The following is a 27034-nucleotide window of genomic DNA, read 5'->3' as shown; positions in this document are numbered from 1 at the left end:
AAGTTGTATTTATATCGTATGTCTTTCGCTTTAATCCATCTAACTTTCATATATATATATTTATATGTTATTTGTGTATTTTTGTATATTTGCATTTCTGGTTTAAATTGTTGTTGTTGTTGTTGTTGCTGTTGTTTATAACTCGTTATTGCGCAATTCGTGTGACAATTTAGCGTAAGCTTTTAGAAAATGAGAGAGAGAGAGAGAGAGTGAGAGAGAGAAACACTTGTGTGCGCGCGCGTGTCTGTGTGTGTGTGTGTGTGTGTGATACTATTAACTAATTTGATCAAGTGTTTGTTGCATCATTAAGAGAATGTCTGCAATTGATTTGTGTCTCTGACTCAGATGCAGATGCAGATGCAGTTGCAGTTGCTGTCTTTAATTTGTATTGCATTAATTACGTGAGTGTGTGTGTGTGTGTGTGTGCGTGTGTGTTTTACCCCTGCAGAGAGAGCGAGAGAGAGAGAGAGAGAGAGAGTGTTGTAGGAATTGGTCATGAAATGTGTAATGCCTTAAAGAGAGTTCAGCTTTAAGTAAAGTGAAAATTAAAGTGAATTTTTAAGTTAAAAACTATTCGAAAAACTAAGTACATTTTGCAATAAATATATTCGATGAATAGTTTTCGTCAAATTGTGCTATAAAGATGCAATCGTGAAATTGAACGCAAGTGAATTCCGCTGAACGCGTGAAAATGTAAGTTGGACAGAAATCTCAATTGAGCTGTGGCAACAGTAACAGAATATTACAAATATATATTTCACTTTGTTCAATTTCACTTTGCAATTTCACCCTCAATTCCACGCCCAGCTCTGAAACTCTGCAAGGGTATTTGCAGTTCGGCATGGCCGAATGCTGCGCTACTCGCCTACAAATTGTGCTCGAATCGAAAGCGTGCGCTATTTACATGGATTCACGGATTCACGGATTCACGAATTTACGCGGAACACGATTCGACGACAATAAACAAAACTTGTCAATTGATATACATATATACTTATTTTTAATTACATGTACTAGAGCTAAGAAAAAAAATTGGGCAAAAAAAAAAAAACACGATATTAATTTAAGGGCAAAAAAAAAAAAAAAAACAATCAAACTCTTTTCTTAAACAATAAAAAGCCTTTTGTTGCGTGTTTTCGTTTTTGTTCAACTTTCACTTGTTTTGTTTGCAATCGATTTGAAAACTAAATTAAATCACATTTAGCATATTTTTGTTTTTTTTTTTTTCATTTTTGTTTAACGCTTTTTTTTCTTTCTGTTTTTCCTTTTTCTTTTAGCTTAAAGTTAAAATTTGCCTTTTCCTTTTTTGTTTGTTGAATAATTTAATATTTACATGAGGCGAAAAAAAAACTGGTGAATTATTTAATTAATTAATTAATGCTATTTTATATGTATGCATTAGCTGAATGCGTGTGTGTGTGTGTGTTGTGTGTGTGTGTGTTGGTGTGTGTGTGTGCCTTAGGTATATGAAAAAAAATTGTTATCGATTTAAATATTTAATTAATTTATTAGATTTATGCTTAGAAAATTAACATTGCCGAGTTGCAGCGCCGCCCCCATCTCGTTCTCCTCCTCCTTCACTTCTTCTTCTTCTCGTGCTCCTACCCCTTCAATAAGTACTTGTGTGTCCAGCCTAGAACAACACATCGATGTACATGTTTCATCTGCTGGCGCCCTCGGGCCCGCCTCCGCCTCCGCCCCCGCCGGCGACATGCTCCTGCTTGACCTTGAGCAGGAGCTGCTGATGCGACAGCGCCTCGTCCTCGTCGTCGCAGATGTCAATGTCGCCATCGGCATCCGCATCGCCATCGACATCCGCATCGCCATCGACATCCGCATCGACATCCGCATCGGGATCGACATCGGCATCGCAATCCTTGTCCATGTCCTCATCCTCATCGGGCTCCTCCTCCGGCTCGGACTCGGCAACGGAAACGGAAACGGAAACGGCGGCCGCAGCAGCCACCGCGGCAGCGGCATTGCGCGCTGCAACCGCCGCAGCGGCAGCGGCAGCGGCAACAGCTGCCTCGGCATAGCCGGCGGTGCCATGGTGGTGCATGTGCATCGCATGCTGCACCGCCGCCGCCTGCTGCTGCTGCTGTTGCTGCTGCTGCTGCTGCTGGCGTCGCTCTGCCGCCGCCGCCGCGGCCGCTGCCTGCTGCTCGGCCAGCTGCTGCTGCTGCTGCTGTTGCTGTTGTTGCTGTTGTTGCTGCTGCTGCTGCTGCTGCTGGAGCTGCTGCAGATGATGCAGATGCTGCTGCTGGTTGTACGGATGATGCTGCTGCCCCGCCTGCTGCTGCTGCGGCTGCCCCGTCGTATGCGCGCCATGATGATGATGATGATGATGATGATGCATGCCCGCGTGCATGGCCGCCGCGGCAGCGGCTGCGGCGGCAGCGTCGCCATGATGATGATGGGCCGCAGCGGCGGCAGCCGCGGCCGCATTGGCCGCGGCAATATGGGCATGGGCGTGTGCCGCATGGGCGTGCGCCGCATGGGCGTGGGCCGCATGCTTGCTCTGCTTGCCGCCGGCCGAGCCGGGCGGCGGCGGCGGCGGCGCGTCGAACAGCAGACGCGATATCGAGAAGCTGGAGATGGGCGAGTTGTGGGTGCTGCCCGCCGAGTAGGAGGTGTTCGTGTCGTCCGAGGTGGGCGTCTCCCGGTCGCTCTCGTCGCTCTTCAGCAGTTCGGCGGCCTCCAGCGACTTCTTGTGCATGCCCAGCAGCCAGGGCGCCACGGACTCGTCCTCCTTGGCCGACTTGATGATTGTCTCCGGCAGCGGCAGCGAGTGCCTCACCATCGCCCCGTACAGCCCGTACTCGGCCATTTTGGTGCTGTGGCCCCAGCATTTTTCCGTCTTGCGCCACTTGGCGCGTCGATTCTGGTACCAGACCTACAACAACAACAAGAGGAAGAAGAGGAAGAGGAAGCGTTAATAGGAGCACATTCTCGCTGCAGAGCTAGGGTATAACCGTACACAGGGTGTGCCTGTGCATTACGTTATAAATAAAGGCAAAGGCTTATACTTTTCTATTCACATTAATATACCCTGTACAGAGTGTGCCAAAAGGGTATATATGCTGTGTGAAGAAGCTAGGGTATCACCTGAGCAAAGGGCAAAAACCCCAACAACAAAGATGATGATTCCAAAAATAATATACCCTGTACATAATGTGAGCAACGGGTATATTGGCTGTGTGCTAAGTCTAGGGTATAACAGGATCATTGAACTGGTTCGATGTTCTTCAGTGTCTATATACCCTACACAGAGCATGCGTAGCGGGTATATTGGGTGTGAACAAAACGAGCTTAAAGCTTGATATACCCTGCACACAAAGTGCATGATGGGTATATTGGTTTGTGGTAAGGCATAAGATATTCAAGGCAGATATCAAAATACTCCTTCGACTCTCTCCTGCTGCATAAACATATTTGTGTATACCCTGCACAAAACATTTGTAGCGGGTATATTGACTTTGTGCAAAAGCTAGGGCATAACTGGAGCATCTGGCTTGAATTGAGCTAACCCAAAAAGAGATTGGATGTTTCTACAGAGACAAACTTCATTAGTTTTGATATACCCTATATCCAGTGTGTGAAACGGGTATATTGCTATTTAACAATGCAATACAACATTCGAAAGATCTATCAAATTATATACGATTTCTCTTCGCTCTCTCTTTCTCAATCAATATACCCTGCACACAATGTGCCCAATGGGTATATTTGCACACACTGACAAACGCCGAAACGCATCCCCAGCAGCTGCCTCATTAAAAATGATATGCATATGTTGCGCTGCTTTTTCTGCATTCGTCGTGGCATTTTCTCAGATTACGCTATCATTTTTGGGCCCGATTTCAGGCGAAATCTTTTCCGAATGCACAAAAAATAGTCGAGGTAAACAAAACAGAATCGAAAAGGGAACGCGAGTTCGGGGTTAGCGGATAATTAAAATTTGGATGGTAGCTTATGCTCATCGCATCGCTTTAATCAGTTGAGAATTTTAAGCGTTGGGCAACGAAAAATTGAATAAAACTAGTCGCAGGCAACTTTTAAAAAGGCATCTGCTTGCCTCCCCCCCTTGGGGATCCTCTCTCATAAACAAACGGCGAAAATGTCATTAGTGTAAAAGCGATAATTACGCATAAACAGAATGAAAAGTAGAAGATGCAGGGCCTGAAGCAGAGCAAATGAAGTTGGCAAGGACATGAATCGAGTGAGAAGGATGGACAGATCTTTATCCTTAGACTTATCTGTATAAATACATTGAGACAAGTGTGTGCGTGTGTGTGTGGAGTGCAGCAAAGCGGCCAAAAACTAATTAAATTAAATGCAACAACAACAGCAACAACAACAGCAACAACAGCAGCGAGTGGGGCGTGTGGGCGTGGCAGCGTCTGAGCCGATTTAGTCGAAACGCCGAAACGCCACTTGTCACGCAAACAGACTCACACCCCACCCCCCCCCCCCCCCCCTTCCGGCCACTGCCACATTGACCCCCTCCTCTATTGAGTGGCCGCCACGCCCCTTTGTGAAGTCTGGCAACGACACGCGCTGATTTTGTAGTACTTATTAGTCGAACACGAAATGTTGCCAGCAGTTTTTCCATTTTCATGCATTAAACGGTCAATTTTCAATTTCGCAGACAACTTGTGAAGTGGGCGCGTCTCAAGGGGTATCAGGTGAAGGGGCAAATGGTGGGGGGGGGGGAGGTATTCTTGTTGTTGCTGCTGCTGTGGGTCGTGTTTGTCTCCCAAGGGACAACTTAATCTTCTGTTGTGAAAAGTTCAGGATTTCCCAGGGTTGCACTCTCTCCCCCTCTCTCTCTCGCTCTCTTTCGCTCCCTCTCTCTCTCTCTCTCGCACACACACTCGCTATGGCTGCATGTGCCGCAATTCTCTGCGGACCATAAAAATAGAAGTCGACGGCGGTCGCATTAAATTTGCTTGCCACGCGGCCCGCTGTCCATGCTTAGAGAAGGTGGCCAGGCAAGAGGGGTGGGCGTTGTTTCAGTTGCTGTTGCTGTTGTTGTTGTTGTTGTTGTTGGTGTTGGTGTGATGTCAACATTTGCATTTACAGTTGTTTAGTTCTGTTTGCCGCTGCACTTGAGATGGCAACAGAAGGAACACGCGGCAAAAAAACATGGCAAATTAAATCTGCTTGAGTTGACAACACTTAACACCAAACCAACCCCCTACCCACCCCTGCACCCCCACAAGCAAGTGCAGTTGTAGCTAGTGGCAGGCGGGGAAGCGAAAGGAGAAGAGCGGGGGGGGGGGGGGTTGGGGGAAGCACTGAGCTCAATCAGTGTTGCTAATGCGTTGATAAATGACTTTTTAAAATGTGCCTAGTTCTCAGTGTTGGGCAACACTTGCCGCTGTTTGCCTGCTGCAACACTGTTCAACACGGGAGGATGTTGGGTGGGGAGGGGGGAGGGGGGGGGGGGGGGGAATTGACAAATGCTAACAAGTGCGGCACGCGGCAAGCTTTTTATATGTCATCTGTTAGTTGATTATATGGCCGATTACCCTATGAAATGAGTCCATGCAAGAGGGTAGCTCATCAAGGTCCCTGACAGGGCTATCGGTAATTCTACGGGCTATGTTTATTCTACTTCTCTACAGCGAGAGCATGCAAGAAGCCTTCGAGCGGGGCTACAGGGTATGCTCTAAATTATTGCATTTGCCAACTGTTAATACCCTGTAACGCTGCACTGCAAATGGGCTTGGCCAAAACGTGATGAAGGGAGTCCAGTGCAGGATCTAAGAAAATAATGCCAGATCTTAAAAAACTATCATTGGATCGAAATTGTGAATATTTCGTTGGATTCCCTACTTCCCTGAATGCCAACCAAGTTGACTTCCTATACAATATACGCGGTATTTGCGAGTCGTACACTTTAGATACTCCTCGCACTCCTGGCTATTATCTAACTACATTTTTTTTTTTGGTTGCATTTTTTTAATGATGCAAAAAAACGGAGAAAAAAAATGCAAATAGCAATTTGTGTAATGCTTTCGTTTCATAGCCATAACCTCTTTTGTTTAAATGTTAATTACATAATTATGCATAATCATTTTAAACAGTATTTCGCGTATGTGTGTGTGTGTGTGTGTGTGTGTGTGTGCGTGTGTGCGTGTGTTAACAGCTCATTAAAAACGCAGCAACATCAGCGGGAAATGCAAAGAAGAAGAATAGGAGAAAAAAATGCTAAAATGGAGGGGCGGGGCAGGGGCAGAGGCAGGGGCGTGCTGTGTAAAGTGTATAATTAATGTGTAAACGCGGCAAAGCAGTTAAAATTATGCAAAAAAAAAAAGAAGTAGAAGCAGAAGAATAATGCAAAACATTTGTTACACTTTTGCTGATGATTTGAGCAGGGGTTGGCCGGGACCAGGGCCTGAGCACACACACACACACACACACACACACACACGCACACACACACGGCAGGAAGTAGAGGGAGAAGATAAAGAGCCGCACAGCACGTGGAGAAAGTTAAGTCTCTCAGCGAGCGACTTTTTTCACTCTGCCTGATATCGATAACAACATATCGATAACTTTCTAAAATGCTATCGAGCATTTTCTTAAAGCTCTCGTACGGAAAACAGATACGGCTATTTGAAGAGCTTTTACTCATGGGCTGAGTGCGAATTTATAGCTGGCGTTTTTTTTTTTTTTTATTTTTTTCTCAATTTAAATCAATAATGTTGCAACTTGGCAGGTGCTTCAGTTGTTGCTAAGCTCTCGAAAATGTGTTTAAGTAAAGCGAAATTATTGGTGCTTGAGCGATTTCCCTTGAGAGTTTGCCATTGTGCCTCAGCTGGGCAATTGCAACAGGCGGTGGAGTGCATTGGCGAATGCATTTTAAATGCATTTGCAAATTGTTTGCATTGTTTTTAACGTGTTTTTTTTTTTGTATTTTCTTGTTCATTTTGGTTTTTTGTGTAGTGTACTTAAAAATGTGGACAAGAGCGTGTTGAAATTAGCAAAGAAACAATGAGCCAACACACAAATGGAGCAGCGCGGCGGAACTGAGTCAAAGTCCCGAGAGCCAATTGCAGTGTGAGCCAAACACAATGCCTGTTGTCATGCATCTGCCGTCCTTGTCGCACCAAGCCCAGGCATGGGCATAGGCACAGGCACGCATACGCATACGCACTCGCACACACACAGGCGACAAGCGAGGCGCAGCTAAACAGAGCTTGCACTTAGAAATCAGCTCAATGGGCTCTGTTAGCATGTGGCTAATCGAGTGCCAGTTAGCTGAAAACGTTGTCGCCACTATTGTCGCCTGTCAGCTTCGTTGACTTTTGACAGCGGCAAATTCGGTTGATTGTGAAACTTTTGCTGTTGCTCTGCTGCGCTGCAAACTACTCTCGCCGGCCATTGCGCGGCGTGCGTGTGAAAGAAAGAGAGAGCGCAAGCCCATTGACATGCTGCAGGCATGTGCGAGCGAGCCAAAAACACGTTTCGCCCGGCCATGCTTCTTTCTACGTTACAGCTACGTGCAAAAATAAGCTGACAGCGTCGCAGAAAAGCAATAAAAGAATAAAGAAAAATACAAAAACAAAATACAGCAGCAGCAGCAGCAGCAACAAAAACAACACATGTACAGGGGGCGAATATGCACACGCACACACACACACACACACACACGGACACATGCACAGTGAGAGCAGCAGCGGAACACATACAAAATGGAATGCAATTAAAAACGGCAGGCAAAAAAACAAAAACAATCAACGAGAGCGAACGCAGCGAGAGCGTTGCGAACTTTTAATGGTGGCTTCGATTTGTTGTTGCTGCTGCTGCTGCTGCTGCAGTTGTCTGCATGTATTTGCATGGCTGCCATTGTCGCCGCTTCCGCACCGCGTCCCCTTTACGACAGCCCCTTGAAAATTGCACTCATCGTCAGTCGCATTTCGCATTCGTATCCTTGGCTCTTGTCGTCGTGTCGCGCTGTTGCTAATGATTGCCTCCGTCGCCGAGTGCCAAGTGAGAGCCCCCTGCCCCCTTGCCCTCACTCCGCCCAGTCATTCGACAACAACAACAACAACAGCAACAACAGCAAGTCCCGCTGCCATTCCCGAACGGCATTTTTCAAGCTGTGCGCAGACTGCGCCATATTTGCACTTAATTGAAGTGCGTGCGTGTGTGTGTGTGTGTGTGTGTGTGTGTGTTTGTGTGTGCTTCGCTTTACTTGTGCGTATTACATATTTTTTTCAAGCCAATTGTGCTTGTTAATTTGATTTGCACACACACACACACACACACATAGCCATATTTACACTCACACCCCCCCCCCACTACTTGCACCCCCTGCTCTGTGAGTGGACAGGCTTCAAAGTGAACGTCAGCCATTTGGCCACCGACTACTTGTGCTTTCATTTGTTGCTGCCGAGTGCCCCCAGCCCCCCCCCCCCCCCCCCCCCCCCCCAGTGCAACCCCTCCCCTGCACAGGCGCTGTCACTGCTTTTATCATTTGCCCTCTTTACCACACCTGCGTCTCGCTCGGCGCCATCTTGCGCAGCTTGATAGGTCAAATTAAGTTTGTAGAAAGGTGGGCATGATTAGGGGGGCGTTTCTACTAGGAGATGTTGCATTAGGATTTGGAATTCTTCAATGAACTCCTCTCAATTAAATGGAAAAATCTGATATCTTGGCAAAATTGTATTTTGGAGCCTGATATATCTACCATATTCCGATTTCTCTCTGCAGGAATACTTTCATTTATAGTCTTATTAGTCCACTCACTTTTTCTCTTCTTCTTCTGCACTTCTTTTTCCGATAAGTCACATTGCTTATTGCACCATTTCTTCCCTTTTGTTATTTTCGGATCAATCTTAAGTTTATTTAAAGGTAATGTTCATAGCTTGTAACTGTTTTCCCGGTCTAGGTATATCTGTACGCGTGCATACCTCAAGAATCTTAAGAAACTATCTTCAATATTGGAAAACTTAAAGCGAACGCACATTTATATGATAAAGAGCTACAAAAATGATTAAAGTAAAGCTCTTCATATGCTTTTTTATCAGAATATTGTATTATATGATATGGGGGGGAGTCTCTCTATGAGTTTCCGAGCTGAGTTATGAAAAGGGGCAACCCCTTTGAAGAGCCTGGATTGGGCCCAGCTGCAGCTGCTGCTGCTGCTGCTGCTGTTGCTGTTGCAAGCCCATTGAAAGTGTTGCAAGGTGAAAGTGTCTGGGCTGGGCTTGCCCCTTGGGATGATTCGAGGTGTCGATCATTGTCGCATTTGCAATTTGTTTGCAATTTGCGATTTTTGGAGTGTCGGCGAGTGTCGCCTGCCACGTTTTCTTACTTCATTTGTACAGTTGTCGGCCGTGTTGCAAGAGTGTGTGCACTCGTAATTATTTAATCAGTGTGCCTCATTATGTGGCACTGCCTGTGTGTGAGTGTGTGTGTGGCAACACTTGCCAAGTGCCGCAACAACAAATCGAAGCAGCAGCCGCCTTTGATTTTGATTTCTGGCCCCGCGACGGCCATAAACCAAGAGACGAGCATCGCCAAAACTTTACTTTACGAGCGACCATAAAAACTGGACGCAAGAAGGATTTCTTGCTGCCGTGGCATGTGGCATGTGGCACGTGCCACTGCCGTGCAACGTGATACGTTGAATCGTAAAATCGATAACTCACCTGTATGCGATCCTCGGCGAGGCCCGTCTTCATCGAGAGCAGCTCCCGGGCGCTGACATCCGGATAGTGGGCCTCCTTGAAGGCCTTCTCCAGTTCCTCCAGCTGGCTGCTGGTGAATATGGTGCGTCCGTGCCGGCGCTTGTTCTTCTTCTTGCCGCCGGGCCCGGCGCCACCGGGGCCGACGAGCACATCGCCACCATGGCCGGCCAGCAGGCCGTTCGGATTGGCTGCGCCGCCAGCGCCGGCGGCGCCCAAAAATGCCGCCTCATGCGCATGATGCACATGTCCGTGGACATGGCCATGCGCATGATGCGCCGCATGGGCATGGTGTGCATGATGGGCGGCTGCCGCGGCAGCGGCATGATGATGTGCCGCCGCTGCCGCTGCCGCAGCATGCTGATGTGCCGCCAGAGCGGCATGATGATGGGCTGCCGTCGTCGGCTGGCCGCCCTGCTGATGCTGCTGCTGCTGTTGTTGTTGTTGTTGCTGCTGATGCTGCTGCTGCACATGGGCCAAGGCGACGGCAGCAGCATTGGTGGATGACGAGGCGGCCGAGGGGGAGCAGCGGCTGGCGGTGGAACCAGAGCCGGAGCCGGAGCCGGAGCCAGAGCCAGAGCCGGAGCCCGCGCTGTGGCCATTGCTGCTGGCGCCGTTGGCTGCGCCGCCCGCTTGGCCATTGCTGAGGGCCGTGGGTGAGCCGAGCAGGCCGCCCGTGTCCGAAGTTGCGGCGCCAGATTTGCTGGGCGACTGCTCATCGCCGCTGGCATTGGCCAAGCTGCTGGCATAGTCCTGGCCACGTGCGGCCGCTTGTTCTGCAGGCGAGAGAAAAGACAACAAGGGAAAGAGATGAGCACGTTTGCTGCACTGTGCCGCAGACATTCCTGGCGCTTGCTTAACATATGTCCCATGTCCCAACCAGATCGCAATCGCAATCGCAATCGCTAAACCAACTGCACAACTCAATCGCATTTCCTTAAAATGCCTGACAATAGACCATGTCAGACATGCGAGCGTTCATCCTTCAAAGGAAAAAGCAATAGAAGGAAAAAAAAAAACCTCAGCTCATGCTTATAGAAAACCTCTGCCCTGTCCCTGGGCCCCTGGGTCCTAGATTTTTCGCACACGATATGCGACAGCTGAAAATTGTTCCATGCTCGCCTGCCTTTCATTCAACAGCGCGCAGATTTTGACAAGTTGCCAGGATTTATTCAAATGTCAGCGAAGGGTTAAGCGCACGTCCTGGCAGCAACTCGACTCGACTCGACTCGACTCCTCAGTCTGGGTCTCAGTCTGGGTCTCAGTCAGCCTCAGACTCGTTCTAGTTCCAGTTCCATATTTCGTGCATGTTGCTCTTCTCCTTTTTCTCCTTCTCAGAAAAATTGCCACAAAATATTTTCTTTAGCCAGTTTTGTTTGGCTTTTCATGCTGCCTACTACCACAAAGACCTGGGCCAACGGCAAAGGGGAACTGGAACCGGGACGACGAAATCAGCAAGATGGTTTCGAGTGTGTGTGTGTGCGAGTGTGCGAGTGTGTGTGTGTGTGTGTAGTGTGTGTTATGTTTCGTGTGCGCTTTGTTTTGACAATTAGGGTGTTAGGGTGTTAAGTGGTTTAGCCCTTTTTTTTTTTCTTTTGCTTTTTTCTTTTTCTGGCTCGGCTCAGGTCTCAAATTAAACGGGAATCGGCTTAGGCGTGTCGCACGGGGCGTTCTATTGTGATTAGATGTGTGTGTCTCTCTCTCTTTCTCTGTGTGTGTGTGTGTGTGTGCATTCACAATGATGGTCTCACTTTTCACCATAAGCGAAATTAGTTTCCGGGCCACTCGCTCAATCAACTTCCGAACTGACTGCGAGAACGGGTTCAATAAATTCCTCTTGTTGTTGCCTTTCTTAAGTGTCTACTTATAAATATATTTAATATATGCTCAAAGCATTATATAGCGTATTATATGCTGCCCATAAATAGCTCTAAGCTTCGGAGGAAACTTAGCCCCTACCCCCCCCCCCCCCCCCCCCCAAGCTGGGCGGAAGGCTAATATTGTTCGCATAGAAAAGAGAATAATATTCGATATAAAAATTTTCTGCTTTTTATTAGAATATTATTTTACTTGTACAAATATTGTATTGAAGCCTGTTCGATTCCCGATTCATTTGGAATGTTTTCAGCTCCATTTTCAAACTCATCCCAGATGCTGCCTCTTCTCTCTGGCTATATATATATATATATATATACATATATATGCTTGTTCAGCAACATCTTGATCAAACTCTGCAAATATCGAACTGCTCTCTGCTCCGCGAGCCCATAAAATATATGAATACCTAATTCAATCAAGATCGAAACTCGAGTCGAAATTAGTTTTTCAGGACTTTTGTCTGGAAACTTTGCACAGTTTCGTCTGCTCTGTTGCTGGCAGCATATATGGCGGATCGGACGACTATATCATAGGGCTAGCATAGATCGAAATGGTCGAAAATTAAACTCTTTCATGGATAAATCGGAGCAGCATATTGCATGGCAAAGGTGTGATCGCTCGAAAGTAAATCTGTTTAAAGGATAAATCTATCTATAGACAGATATATATATATATATATATATGAGGCAAATATTCATACACATGCATATATATATATTTATATGTCTGTCTATATCTATATATATATCTATATATATGCCTTGAACGAGCACCTTCAACTGCTGTCTCGTTGCCTGTCACGACGCGAGAGCTTTGCTCAGTTGTCGTTGTTGTTGTTGTTGTTGTTGTTGTTGCTGCTGTTGTTGTTGCTGCTGGTTGTCATGTGGCTGTGATTGTTTTTATTGCCTGGCTACTTTGGCGGGCATAATTAGACACACATCAATTAACAATTAGCTAACGACAGCTGCCCAATGTCCAGTCCACACACTCGCACACACACACACACACACACACACTCGTAAACACTCGCACACACTCGCACACACACACTTATAAATAGCAGCACTTGTTGGCTGCGGCGGGCTGCCAGATGAGTCGAGGGTCCGCTCGCCCGGTTAGCCACTTTGGTCAGCTATCGATGTCGGCGGCAGTTGCTGTTCGCCTTGCTGGTGTTCATTCCGGACCGGTCTGCTCTCTCCCTCTCTCTCTCTCTCTCTCTCGCGCGCTCTTCCTATTTCTTTCACTCTCGCTTGTTGGCTACTAATTGAATTTGCTGCTCGGACCGTGCTGAACCGGGTCGCTTTGGTATTGCCTGGGTCTGGTCAATGAATCGGCGCCATGAGTTGCTTGATTTTCTGTCATGCGATATTTTGCGGTTTGCCTGATGGCCCCTGTCCCTGCAGACACACACACACACACACACACACACACATCCCCCCGCCTCCTCTCCCTTTATTCCTTTGCTTTGTTTCGCCCTTTGGCTTGGTTTTATGCCCAGCTTCCTGGCACTGGCCGCTCTGCCCATTTTCCAGGTTCATTTTCCGCCTAAATTAATTTGATATTGAAGTTCGCATATTTTCCGCTCTACGACTGTAATCTATACCCGGCTGACCTATCTCACCCTCTCGCCCTCCTTCTCCTCCTTCTCCTGCTCCTGTCCAGTTCTGGCCACTTCAGTGGCTCCTTTGTGCGTTTATTAAATGTTCAATTAAGCAATTTTCCTGCTAAGACTGGCTTTGTTCTCGATTCTCTTCGGTTATCGATATCTTTTTGCTATTTAATGAATTTCACATTAACTGACTGGCAATGGGCGGGGCAGGGGGTGCGGCACTCTCTTAATGGGATAATTTGCCAATTTGTTAAACGACAGTCGATGGATGAGGCGAGGCGAGGCGAGGCAAGTCTCAAGTAACCGTCCATTTACATATAAAAACAACTATCGATAATTGCTTTGATAAGTGTCGAGCAGCGAGAAGCCTGGATGGGATCTAGTTCTTTCAGCTGAAGGAGGAGCTGTTAGCTGACTATTTGAACATTTATTTAGTTGCAAGAGCATTCGTTCATTGTTAATCAGATTTTGAATGCAAAGCAACGATAACTATTCCAATTAGCTTAAGTACGGATTCGATGCAAATTGAAGCAGGCGAATTCAGACGAATGGAATAATTGGTTTAAAGTAATATCGATAGCTTTTGCATACTCGATAAACATATCATGACTTTCATAAGCGATCGATATAAATACGATTTTTGGCACACGTTTTGTGAATACCGTTATATAACTGACAACACGCCCACTACTATCGATAACTATCGCAGCGACATTTATTTTATTTATTATATTCTTTCTCTCAGCTTTCTTTCGATAACTATCGATACATCATGTACTCACAGCTGGTACACAATTTGTCGAGCAGCTCCCTAACGTTCCACGGCACTTTCGCATTCTATCGATAACTATCGCATAGACCTATTACTGCATCCATTGATAATATTCTGTTTTCCGCTGTTGTTCGATATTTGTCGATAACTACAGCATGTACTCATAGCTGGTATACAAGTTGTCGCCCTAATGCTGACATCGATATTTATCGATAACCATTGTAACATTCAATACACATTGCACACAATCTGTCGCTCTCTTCTCAATTACATTTACGAGTAGCTACCCACAATGCCGCTTGATATTGGCCTTGCTACTCGCATTTGTCAGTCCAAATGGCAGCCAAGGCAACTAGACCCCAAACCGCCCCACAACCGCCCCCTTTCTACCAAGGCAATTCTGCAGCAAACGTGCCACAAAGCTGCGCCTAGTTGCGAGCGAGTCGTTTATAGAGAGACGCAATGTAAAATTACCAATAAAGTCAAATTGAAATTGCCAGACATATTAATAAAAGCCGCCACCCGGAAGGCCGCATGGTGGAGGCACAGGCTGGGCTGAGCTGCCAAGTAGATGCCCTCGCCGGTTTTGGCATTGCGTAGACAACGACAATTTGCCGAATGAGCCGCACGGGTGCCACCAAAAAACCCAAACTAGACCAAACGAGTGCAGGAGGGGCTGAACGAGCTGAACAAAAAATAAAATGAAATAAAATCAAATAATATAAAACGCGATGCCTTGCGCCAGAGTTTCTCTTAGCAATTCTCTGCGGCGATATTTTTGCTTTTAATTTTATTTCACTGAATACCTTGAGGGGCATGGAAGGGGCGCGAGAAAGGGCGGGAGCGGGGGTGGTAAAGTGGTAGCGAGACGCCATGAAGGAAATTTCTGTTGACAGGAAATACACTCGAAATTGGCAATTTTGCATTTACGTTAATAATACTCGAGCGTATTTACTACTTACGTAGAGAGAAGCGTGGCGTAGGGGCGACTGCCGAGGGGCGAGGTTGGTTAAGGAGGGTGTGGGCGTTGCCAAGCTGCCGGCTGCTTTTGCTGTCTAGGCAAAATGGGGCCACATTTGTAGCTGCTGCCAGTTCTGCGTATTTTTATTTGCGCCAAGGCAAACGAGATGCTCGGCGGTAGCTAGGGGTTGGGGCACGTTGGTGGGGCGCGTTGGAGGCTGGTGGCAACTGGTAGCCAAGCATCGCTGAGCCAATATGACGCGCAATTATTTGTAATGGAGACGTAAATAAGTTGAAGAAGCAAAGTGGCAAAAACGACAAAGTGGGCAAAGGCAAATGTTTTTCGGTGGTGCTTGGCAGCAGCAGCAGCAGTGGGTGGTGGTGGGGGTGGGCGTTCGGTGGGGTTGGGGGCATTGCGTCTGGCGGGTGGTTTAGTTCCAAGTTGTTACACAAGCCCAAAAGCTGTCTTTTTTGGGGGTGGCTTGCGGCATGGTGGTTGCTGCTTGCTGCCTTTCTCTTTGCTAGGGGGGTGGTCGCTGCTGCTGCGGGAGACAATTTTTGGGCTTAGACATGCGGCCCCTTCCACCCCGCTCCGCCCACAGCAGCCAGCCCCACCCAGCCGCCTGCTGTTAGCTCGTTAACTCGATTTGCGCTGCGTGTTGTTTTTTTGTTTTCTTCTTGTAATAAATACGAAAAAAACGGCAGGCGGAAGGCGGCGAGCGGTGGGTGTCGGCATTCCCGTTGTTTTTTCCAAGATGGCGGGCAAACGCTGCAAGACGCCATGCGGGTGCGAGCGAGAGCGAGAGCGAACACGTGGGCGAGCAGCAGTTTGGGGGCTTAAAATGAAATTTGCCTTTTTAGGCAACTTTATTTGGTCGAGGGCCACATTTAAATGGGGGGATTAATTCTGGATAGTTGCAGGCTTTTGTTTTCAGCTATTCAGGGTTGCCAGACTTGTGCAAGTTCGCGTACAAGCAAACAGTCGAAACTCGCACGAACGAACAAACGAACATTTTGCAGCTGTTGCATATTAAGAACTGCTCAGAGTTGTCGCCTTTGCATTAGATTATCTTCTGGGCAAGACAAGGGCGATAGAACGGGGGCTTTTTCTGAGATTAGGGTTGCCATATTTGACAAAATTACAATTTGTTAATTGCCGTACTTTTCAAAAAGCGAATTTCAGATAAAGAAGTTTAGATAGACGATTTTAACTATTTTTTGCTTTCTTTCTTATCATTTCCACCTAGGTATAAGACTGAAATCGGATTCTGCAGAGTGAAGAGCTGGAAGCTCGCACTTTGGAAAGCCTAGAGTTGCCAGATTGCCAGTGGCTACCCTATATACCAACAATTGTGCCAGACAACGTGTTCCTGACAATTTCTGGTCATGTTTTAAGCTAAAGTTTTAACAGAAAATTTTATTTACAGATTAAAGTGCTGGTAATCGGGACTTTTAAGGGTTTAGTGTTGCCAGACAGCCTGCAGAAGTGCTTGCTCTGCAAACTAATGCACACACTATTTCTGAGCATGTTTTGATAACTAAAGTTTTATGAGTTTAAAGAGCTGTCTAGCGTTGCCAGACTGTAATTTGATCACTGTACATGCGATTTGAACAAGGCAACGCGGAATCGCTGTACAAAAATATCATCTTGATGGCATTTGCCAATTCCCATTGTTGCTGCCACTCAGCTAACTGCAGCAACAACAACAAAAATAACAACAACAACAGCAGCAACAACAACAACATAAATGGCAACAATCAGACAACTGTTTGTGGCTGCTGCTGCTGGGGAGACATTATGGGGCCGCGAGCTACACTTTTCCTGGGGTTTTGTGTTACGCTTATTTTCCAATTTCACTTTTTGCCATTGCCATTGTCGTTGTCGTTGTGGTTGTTGCTGCTGTTGTTGTTGTTGTTGTTGTTGCCCGCACAAAGATTTTTGCTTGCCATTGATTTTCTGCTGTGCTTAAATTTGCTTACAGCTAACAAACAGCCCCGCCCTCTCTCCCCACCCACCCTCTCACCCAAACCACTTGACCAAGCTTGGCGCATTGTGGTTGTAGTTTTTGCTGTTGTTGTTGTTGTTGTTTTGTATTCGAGTTTTTATGCGCTTTCGTTTTGCTCGCATTTCTTCAACCATTTTGCGTTTTGCTTCGCGCCGCGACTGCGACGTCGACGTCGACGTCGACGCTGAAGCAGTGAAGCTTAAATGAAATAATTGGGTAGTTAGTGAGCTTTTTTTCTTATTTCCTTTAGTCAAAACCCCACCCGCAACCCTAACCCCCCGCAGCAGCTTCCATTGCGGCGGCTGCTGCCTTTAGTTGTTGTTTTTGTTGTCGCCGCCAAACGCCAAATTGCTTCAAATTTTTCTTCACTTTTGCATTCTTTAGCTATTCAATTCTTTATTTGCCCATGCACTAGAGAGAGAGAGAGAGAGAGAGAGAGAGAGATGGAGTGTGGAAGGGGGTGAGGGGTAAGGGGCACGACAGGTGCTTTGGCAGCGGCAAAAACAATTTTCTCATTTTCCAATTTTGCTTTAAATATTTTTTATTTTTGTTTAATTAGACGTTATTTTGCGTAGCCTTTGTTCTTCTTGTTGTTGTTGTGGGCGTGGCTAACGACTCCCCAAGCTCAATTTGGCAGCAATCGAGGCGCAATAATTATCGATATTAGCAGCGTGCGGGCTATCGTTTAGCTAATCGATAACAAAGGTTTTGATAAACTCAAATAGAAATCGAGCTAAGGCTTGAAGGCTCTTGTCATCATAGAGAGTCGAGGTCAAAGTGCATGTCAAATTAACACTTAATTATAATTCTAATTAATAACAAGTCAAGTCGAAATATGCAATAAACTATCTAGTTAGCAATCGATAACTGAGTACATTGATTAATCTCTCAACTAATTTATCGATGAATATCACATTTCAGCTAATCGATAACGATAGACCTATTCAAAGTCGCTAAAAAAACTAAAAAAATAGTTTCTTGCTTGGCAACCTTATCGCATAGAATCGGCTTTTCGATTTATCTTTCAGCTAATTTATCGAGCTAATCGATAACAGTGCCCTGTTAAGAGCAGCTATAAAACTAGCTTCGCGCTATGCACACTAATCGCTTAGCGGAAAGCTTAGAGTCGGCCTAGGCATCGCTGTCATTAAACGGACCTCAATCGTCGTTGAATTGAAATGTAAATTCATGCAGAGTAATCTTGTTGCAAACTTATCGATAAATGTTCAGCTGAAAACGTGCTTTTGTTTTTTTTGTGTGCCTCAGCCACAGCATTCAGAGTGGACACGTTGCCCGCAACGAATCACAAACCGGGCCAAATTGTGTATTTTGCTTGTGTAAAATTCATTTGGCCATAAAACTGCCCCACCTCCCCACGCCCCTTTCCGAGCGGCAGCCACATTCGTAATGTGGCAGCCAGCAAACGTGCCATTCAAATGGGCAACTAACTTGCAACAAGCAACAACCCTTTTGTGGTCTTGTCCATTTCGGGGGCGCAACGTTTTACAACACTGCAAATGCTGGCACGGAAATAGCGGTAAATATAAAAATACACACTCACACACACACACACACACACGGACCGTTTAATGTGTCAGTTGTGTGCATGTGTGTGTGTGTGTGTGTGTGTGTGTGTGTGTGTGTGTGTTCAAATATTTATTAACCCATCAACACATGCGGAAGTTTTTCGGCCGTTTCGTTTCACATAACATTCAGACCCAAGGCCCAGTCCCAGTGCCAGGCCCAGCCCCCGGCTGAGTGTGTGTGAGTGTGTGTGTTTTTGGTGGTAACAAATTCGTGTAGCGTTGCAAATTGCTGTCAACAGGGAAATTAATAAAAAGTCAAACGCTTTTTAAAGGCAACGGGCAACGCCTCGAACCCAGACCCAGACCCAGACCCAGACCCAGACCAGGGCACTTTGGTACTCGGTACTCGGTAACGGGTACTCGTGTACTCGGGTACTCGTGCACTCGGGTACTCGCTACTGGTTAACTGCGCTTCAGATCGCCAAATAAATTGCGCTTGGCAAATAAAATAAAGTTTTGTGCGTGTGGCCCTAAAATAGATTAACACGTTTAATATTCAATTTGCGCACGCAACACGCCTGTAAAAATGTCACGAGTCCTGGCAAGTCCTTTTTTCCTTTTGCTGGCGCATCGCCTGGGGTTGTCAGCCACTCGAACAGTTGCCGCCTTTGCGACCTGCCATTTGATTAGATTAACGACATTCTAAGTGCCAAATTTGTCGGGGTAATTGCAAATATACGAACTTGCGGTATCTGAGTGGTGGATAACCTATCGAAGGCACTGTGAATGCAATCGAAACATTTGCAAGACTTTCATACTTGAATTTAATTCGCTTGCTCTTCTATTTAGTCTGTTTAGTTATCATCCCTTTCGTGGTATTCAAGATATTCCTCTGTTCATTTGAGAAGCTATGTGGATGATAACCTGCCAAAGGCACTGTGAATGCATTCGAAACATTTGCAAATGTTTAATACTTGCCTTTGGCATGCATATTTACTACTATTTACTTTGCATGATATTCAAGTTGCTTTCTTCTGCTTTCCCGAGTGGCTACATGCATGATAACTTATCAAAGACACTGTGAATGCATTCGAAACACTTGGAAGTGTTACATAATTGAACATAAGACGCTTGTTGTTATATAGGGCAAGCATATTTGTTATTCTTTACATGGTATTTAGCATATTCTTCTGCATTTGCGATTACTTATTTGCTCATTATTGATCAAAGATACTGTGAATGCATTCGAAACATTTGAAAGGGTTTCATGCTCTTATTTAATTAGCCTGTTCTTTCATGTGTTATGCACATTAATTATCCGTTTTTTGCTTTGCTGTCTTTGTAGAAGACATTCTTCTGCATTTTTCCGATCAAATTCACTGTGAATACATTCGAAATATTTGGAAGTGTTTTATACTTGCATTTAATTCGTTTGCTCTCATATATGGCATGCATAGTTAGTATCTTTGGCAAGTTGATCAAGTTACGATTTGCTGTTCATTTTTTAGCTTGATTCAACTGTACGTGTTTATTGCATTCACTTTATTCACAAACCTTAATTGCCCTTGTATTCAAAGTTATTCAAAGATTGCATTTCAGCTTCCTTCATTGTGTACTTCTGAAACTGTTTACTTTATTTTTGGTCTGCAGTTAGATTCCTGGATTATCAAGTGGCGCCCATTTTGGTGGCAATGTTAAAGCGCAGCTTGGAGTCAAGTTTTGGGCCGTGTGTCCCTATGTTTGGGCACTTTCTCAAAACAGGCAATTGTGGCTCCGACTCTGACTCTGACTCTGACTGTGGCTGTGGCTGTGGCTGTGGCTCTGGCCGTGGGCTTTGTGTGTTTGCCAGAAGGCTTTTAAATGCAAATCATGCAGAAATCATCTTGAGGCTTTCATCGAGTCGCTGTGGCTTAGCTTGGGAACAAAGCCACTTAAAGTGCGGCGCTGACTAGCCTTGTGGCTATAGTTAGAGCTATTGCTTAAGCTGGGCCTGGGGCCAAGACGTTTGGCGGGAGCGCGAGAGCTAAATGGGAAAATCTCGGCGAGTTGTTTACACGCTGCAGCGCACTCGAGTGCTTCCTAGAAAATGACGACGACGAATCTGCCAGTTGGCTGCCCCTGTCTGAAGTGCCCAGCCTTTGCCTGCATGATCAGTCATGGCAGGGGCAGGGGCTGCGGCAGGTGCTGTGGCGAGGGGGAGGGGGAGGGGGCAGCCAGCGCCAGAGTTTTGAGTAAAAGTCATAAACGCAGCCGGGCTCGAGGACGCGCTGCTTACCACTTGCCACTTGCCACTTGCCACTTGTTGTCATCAATTTGTTTCGACTCTTTCACTTGCCACAAATGCGCTCCTCCGATTCACAATTTCAATTCCACACAGCCACAGACACATCCACATCCAATTGCAACTGCGCTGTGTTTATGCAGCAGTTCAGTTCGTGCCACTTGCGGCTGGCTCTCTGCCGTTTCGGGGAAATTCTCTTTTCTTTTCTTTTCTTTTTTAATTTTATTTTGCGTTTCATTTGTTTACGTTTCGGTTGTTTGCTTTGGTCCGGCTTTTCGTGAAAACTGAACTTGTAGTTTTCCAATTACAAAAATTATTATCAAAACATAAATATAGCCCCCCCCCCCCCCCCCCCCCCCCCCCCCTCTGCTCTAGCCACTCTCTCGGGCTGTCTTACCCTCTTGCTTTTTGGCCGACTCATTGTCACATAATTAACACTTGATATAGCAATTTTCTACAACAATTTCCACATTAGTTTCCCAAAAATGTGCGAAAAACTATCGAATTACCTTTGTCCGAGCTGGCAGGAAATGCGCACTCTCTCCCCCCCCCCCCCCCCCCCTCTCTCTCTCTCTCTCTCTCTTTCATTAGGGGACATTTCGGAAGTGCGGCTGGGCGATAATATCACAAATATCTGTAGAGCACGCCCTTCGCCGCCTGCTGCTTCTTTCAGCCTGATTCTTATCGCGTTTTATTCTTTAAGAATTTGAGTTTAGTTTTTGGGTTTTTTGAACATTTTTTTTGTAGTTGTCAAAAATTGGTGCGATTGATTTTAATGCGGTTCCTTTTTTGCTCACCCGACAACACGCGTGGCAGATGCGAGAGCATAATGGACTTGATTTCACAAATGCGATAGAGCAAAGGTTCAGCAGAGTAGGCACAAAATATGGATATTTAATAGGCATCAAATGGGTCAATTAGTAATACAAAAGGGACTGTCACAATGCGGTTATAGGATCAATTATGTGCAAAATGAAATAATGCTAGCAATTAACCAGGATATATATATATATATATATATATATATATTTATAAAGGTCAATTGCTGAAGAGCTGAGCAATGCTTGAACAGATGAGAAATGATCAGAGTTTGCATAATATACACTTAGATATGGATATAGAAAGACATTGCATAGGATATATATTTTGGATAAGATATTTTGCAGAGCTGCCTATTTATGATAGAGCAACAGTAAAAAAAGATAAGTTAAGAAACAGAATATAAATGTGAGGCTTTATATATGTATACTATATTTATGATGAAAACCCAATTACAAAACCAATTGGAGCGCAATTATTTGCCATTAAGACAAATCCACTTACGCTTTAACTGAGAAAAAAAAAAAAAAACAAAACAAAACAAAATGCCCAATGACTCAGGCCAAACAATGAGCAACAACAACAACAACAACAAGTCGAGTCTCTTGGCCAGTTAGCCAGGCTTATTGCCCTTTTGCTGGCTGTTTGTCATCTTCTTGGGCAACGCAAATGTGTGAAAAATAGTTGCGGCCATTAAACAAACAACAAGAAGAAGTAGAAGAGCAGGCACAATGGGCGTGGGACAAGTGCCGCCAGCTGCTGACAGCGATCCTCAGGTGAAGAGTCCAAAAAAAAAAAAAAAAAAAAAAAAAAAAAAAAAACGAACCCAAACACCAGCGTAAGGCCTCTCGATGTGACTTTGAGCAACAACAACAATGAGAAGAAAAACAACATTGCCGCAGCATGAGGCAGAGGGACACACACACACACACACACACAGGTCGCAGGACACTAGCAGGACTTGTCGGTATCGCAGGTCGTGGCATGACTTTCAAGTAAATATTTATTAAAATAAGAAAAGCAAAAGGGACCAAAGCTGAAGCAGCAGCAGAAGCAGCAGCAGCTGCAAAGTATGCTCCATATTGCGCCGCTGGCCATGGACGTTTGTCCTGCTCGGCTGCTCAATGGCCACTCAAATTAAGGATAACAACGTGACGAGCCACCAGCAGCAGCAGCAGCAGCAGCAGCAGCAAAGTAGCAATTTTGCAGTAAAAGGATATGCTACTGCACCCAACGCACCCCAGCTCCTCCTGGCTGCTGACTCCTGCTCCTGCCACTGCTTTAGCTTCTTTAGATCCTGCGCTGCGGTTAACCACTCGAGTCGATTTATTTTGTACACAACTAGCGCCATGGCCAATGCCATTGCCACTGCTGCTGCTGCTGCTGCTGCTGCTGCTGCTGCTGCTGGGGCCATTGTGCTCGGGCCATAGAAAAGGACAAGACGTTGCCTTTTTTACAGCTCAACTTGGCTCGAAGCGTTTGCCACAACAACAACAACAACTACACTGAAAGAAAACTTTGTTATGCAAACAGACAAAATGTGGCCCTACAGCAAATAGCAGCAGCAGCAGCACCAGCAGTAGAAGCAGCAGCAGTAGAAGAAGACGCTGCAGCAGACTGCGGAAAGGTCAACAGTGAAAGCAACAACAAAGGCAAAGTCGAAGAAGAAGCAGCAGCAAAAGTGTGAAAATTGAAGAAATTAAGTGCGTGTGTGCCCCGTGTGTGTGTGTGGGCAGCAGCACAAACATTTAAGGATGCAAGCGAAAGAGATAGCAGACAAAATAAAGAGCGAGCGCGAGAGAGAGCGCACGAAAGCGTGAAAAGAGGGGTATGTGTGTGTGTGTGTGTGAGTGTGTGTAATAGGTAGCTGTGGTCAAAAGCAATTCAAATAAATGTGTGTGCGATTCTCGCTCTATGTGTGTGTGTGTGTGTGTGTGTGTGGGCGTGACCACTAAGGCAAATAAACTAACAAACGATATGGGCCACAAAAGATGACAAGGCCCGAAAGGTGAACTTTATACAATTGAATAGCAAATTAGATTAAAAAGATGAAGAAGCAGCAAGTAGCAGATTAAAGTTAAGATCTGAGAAAGGGAGGAAGCCAGAGAGAGAGAGAAGGAGGGAGGGGAATGGGGCTTTGAGAATTACCTTACATTCAAATGGAAAACCTTTTCGCTGTGCTTAATCTATAAAAGTAAGGATATTCTTATCATATTTAATATATTATTATATAGTATTATCATCAAGAGATATTGGTTAATTAAAAACAGTCTAAATAAATATTTTAATATATGAAATATTTTAAGCAAATGCATAATATTTAGATAATTATATATTAAGATATATCTTAAAGCAATTTGAATAATTACTCATGATAACTCGAACGAATCGAACTACTGTATCATACGGAAAATTATATTCCGCCATAAACCAATTCGTTTGTTTTTCATCAAAAATTATGCTCCCTTTATATAGACAATAATCTTATCAGCATCGGCCTGCTTTATCTTATATCTCTGTAGGCGAAATCGCTCGAAAGATGATAATATTTTATATGCATGAAATTTCCGATTTTCAAGTAAATTATCATCTAAATAATGCTTCACACACTTTTAGCTGTTGAAATAGTTGTCAAGCTTGAAAAAAAACATGATTTTCTGTGCGAGTTAGCATTGAAATATTTCTTGCAAGATCCTGAGTACAGTGAAGCCCCTCTAAAAAGCGCAGATGTTCAAAAATTGGACTAGGCAAAGAAATAAACGGAAATCGGCGGAAAAAATCTTATCCAATAATTCTTCGGTTTAGAACAACTATTATAGAATATATCTATATATTATATAATGTTGGATTTGACGTACTTTCCCAATTATAAATATAATATTGTATATATAATTGTAAATATTATATATATGTATATTTCTTTTTTTGCTTTTGGCATTTTCTTTTATGATTTTGTCAAGAAATAAATGGAAAAAACGAAAATCAAAAAATGATATAGAAAAAATGCTTAAATTCACATTTTTTAAAGTTGATTAAATCGAATGAAGGAAATTGTATTTTTCTTTCTGTAACTCACATTCTAAATGTAAAAATATTATTGCTATAGTTTAAAGTTTCGCGAAATTGTTAAGGGTTTCCTCACAGTAAGCTCTTGCTCTAATAGAATATGGCAAAAATCGTAAGTTTATTTTTTTTAATATTTAGAAAATCGCATTTTTCACTATTTTTCTTTTCAAAAACAATTTACTTTAATCCTTAAAATAATTTCTTTTTAATATGATTATGTAATCATATTACCAAATTCTCATTATTTTGTCAAAAGTAATTGTTATACAAGCTAGATCCCATTCGAGTTAGTTAAACGATTTTTTATAACATATTTCCATAATAAACGTTTGTCAACTCTCGCATTTTCTTTGTTCTGGCTTTATTGGCAAACAATTGATGATTCGAATTGGACTCGAATTGGATTCATATTGGATAAATATTGGAGTGCAATTGCGGCAATGCATGAGCTTCGATAATTATGTGCTTAATTAGCGCTACACACACACACGCACACACACACACACACACACAGATGCACTGAGTGGCTCACCGAGAGAAGTGTGAAATCTCACACACACACTTCAGTCGCTGCCTATATGTGTGTGTGTGTGTGTCGGTGTGTTATTAATAAGCTTCTATGTGCACCCTTTATCCTAATCATAACAACGTTCTAGACACCCCCCTCCCTCTCCCCGCTACCTTGCCCGCACCAGCGACTTGTGTTTAATTTGTCGTTTTATTGTTTTAATTGTTGCCTGCCCAACGAGGCGAAGAAACGCGGCCTGCACCGCATCTGGCAACCCCTTTTCGGAGCGAGCTGCGGCCCTCAACTTGAGCTTATTAGAGCTGCGCCTAAAGAGTGGTTCGACCGACCGACCGCCCGCACGCCCGCCCGCCCGCTCGTTCGCGGGTTCGTTCAGTTTGCCAGTTGGTTGCTTTCGTTGTGTTTCGGTTCGGTCGTTCATTCTTGCGCCCCTCGCCCCCTCTCTCCGTTCGACGCAGTGTGCGAACGCAAAGACAAAGCTTTTTGTGCAGCTTTTGTCCTTGTCGCCGCGCGTCATTTAATTAGCCGTTACTTGGACGCGTTATAACGGCAAATGCAACTAGCTCGCCAACTAAGCCTCTGACTCACCTGCAAACTGGGCGCCGAAATGCTGCTGAAAGTGGCCGCGAAACTCGTGGGGCGTGCTGAAGCCGGGCGGCAGAAAGCCGCGCAAATAGGCAGCCGCCGCCAGCGTCGTCATATGATGATGATGGGCGGCCGCTGCATTGGCCGGATCGGCGGCAGCGGCATAGCCGGCGGCAGCATAGAAATTCGCCGGATTGAAGACGGGCAGCTGGCAATGGGCGGCAGCGGCTGCGGCGGCGGCTGCAGCGGCCGCCGACAAACGTGTCACGTCCGGCGAAATGGAGCGGGAATCGCGGGAGCTCGTCTGCTGCTGCTGCTGCTGCTGCTGTTGCTGCTGCTGTTGCTGCTCCAGCGTTTGGGCTGCGTTTTGGGCGCTGCTGCTTACCGCCGACTGTTGCGGCGTGTTGGCGTTACGCGGCGGGGGCGTGGCGGCCGGTGAAAGTGGCGCCTCGTTGGCGCTGGGCGTGGCAGCGGCAGCTGCCTGCGACGATTGTTGCTGCTGCTGCTGTTGCTGCTGTTGCTGCTGCTGCTGTTGATAGGCACCGACGCCGACGCCGACGCCAAGGCCGAGGATCTCCTGTATGGCAAAGGGTGTTCGCATTTTGGTTGCTTGCATTTTGCCGTCGGTAAGAGGAAGCGTTCGAAGCGTGCAAAGTTCGCCTATTATAACGGTTTATTGCACTTGTTCAGCTAACGGTTAACATAGCTCACACGAATAGAGGAACACAAAAAAAAATCAGCACACACATACGCGCGCACATGCAGACAGACACACACACACACTGTCGCACATGTGCGGCACACAACAACAAAAAAAAATATATCGAACACACAATATAAACAATATTCGATCAAGTCCAAAATGTTTCACCTCTGCTAATCCAATTCGATTCGAATTCGAATCCGAATATCGTCTCTGTGTGTGTGTGTGTGTGTTTAACTGTTTAACTGTTTTTCTCTTGTTTTTTTTTTTTTTTAATTTGAAGCACAAGACACGACAACACAACACAACAAACAAGAATGCGTAACGCCAGCAGAGAGCTTTGCTCAGGCAATGCTAATGCCAGTACCAGTACACGTGTGTGTGTGTGTGTGCGTGCGTGTGCTCAACTGGACGTCGTCTGACTGTCTCTTGTTCTGCTTGTGTGTGGGCGCTGACCGTTTGCGTTCGGCGTGGACAACGTACGAAAACGAACTGAAACCAAAGCGCGCGCTGCACGCGAGCAAAAGCGTCACGACAACGTCAACGTCGCTGTCGCTGTCGGCGCCAGCTGCGACGCCAACGCCAACGCACGTTGCCTCTGTATA

The 27034-nt window shown here is 45.5% G+C and overlaps 1 protein-coding gene across 1 annotated transcript; it reads right to left on the bottom strand.

The window, feature by feature from the left end:
• On the bottom strand, positions 1-27034 carry Vsx1 (Visual system homeobox 1). The gene is made up of 3 exons (XM_070210611.1): positions 25730-27034; positions 9663-10474; positions 1-2893 (listed from the first exon to the last, which is right to left on the bottom strand). Exons 1-3 carry the CDS (start codon positions 26340-26342, stop codon positions 1661-1663), a joined length of 2658 nt encoding a protein of 885 aa, XP_070066712.1. The 5' UTR covers positions 26343-27034; the 3' UTR covers positions 1-1660.

This window comes from Drosophila virilis, chromosome X, assembly GCF_030788295.1.
Source record: "Drosophila virilis strain 15010-1051.87 chromosome X, Dvir_AGI_RSII-ME, whole genome shotgun sequence".
NCBI lineage: Eukaryota > Metazoa > Arthropoda > Insecta > Diptera > Drosophilidae > Drosophila > Drosophila virilis.
The sequence above is the reverse complement of the archived record's forward strand: the minus strand, read 5'-3'. Positions and strand labels throughout refer to the sequence as shown.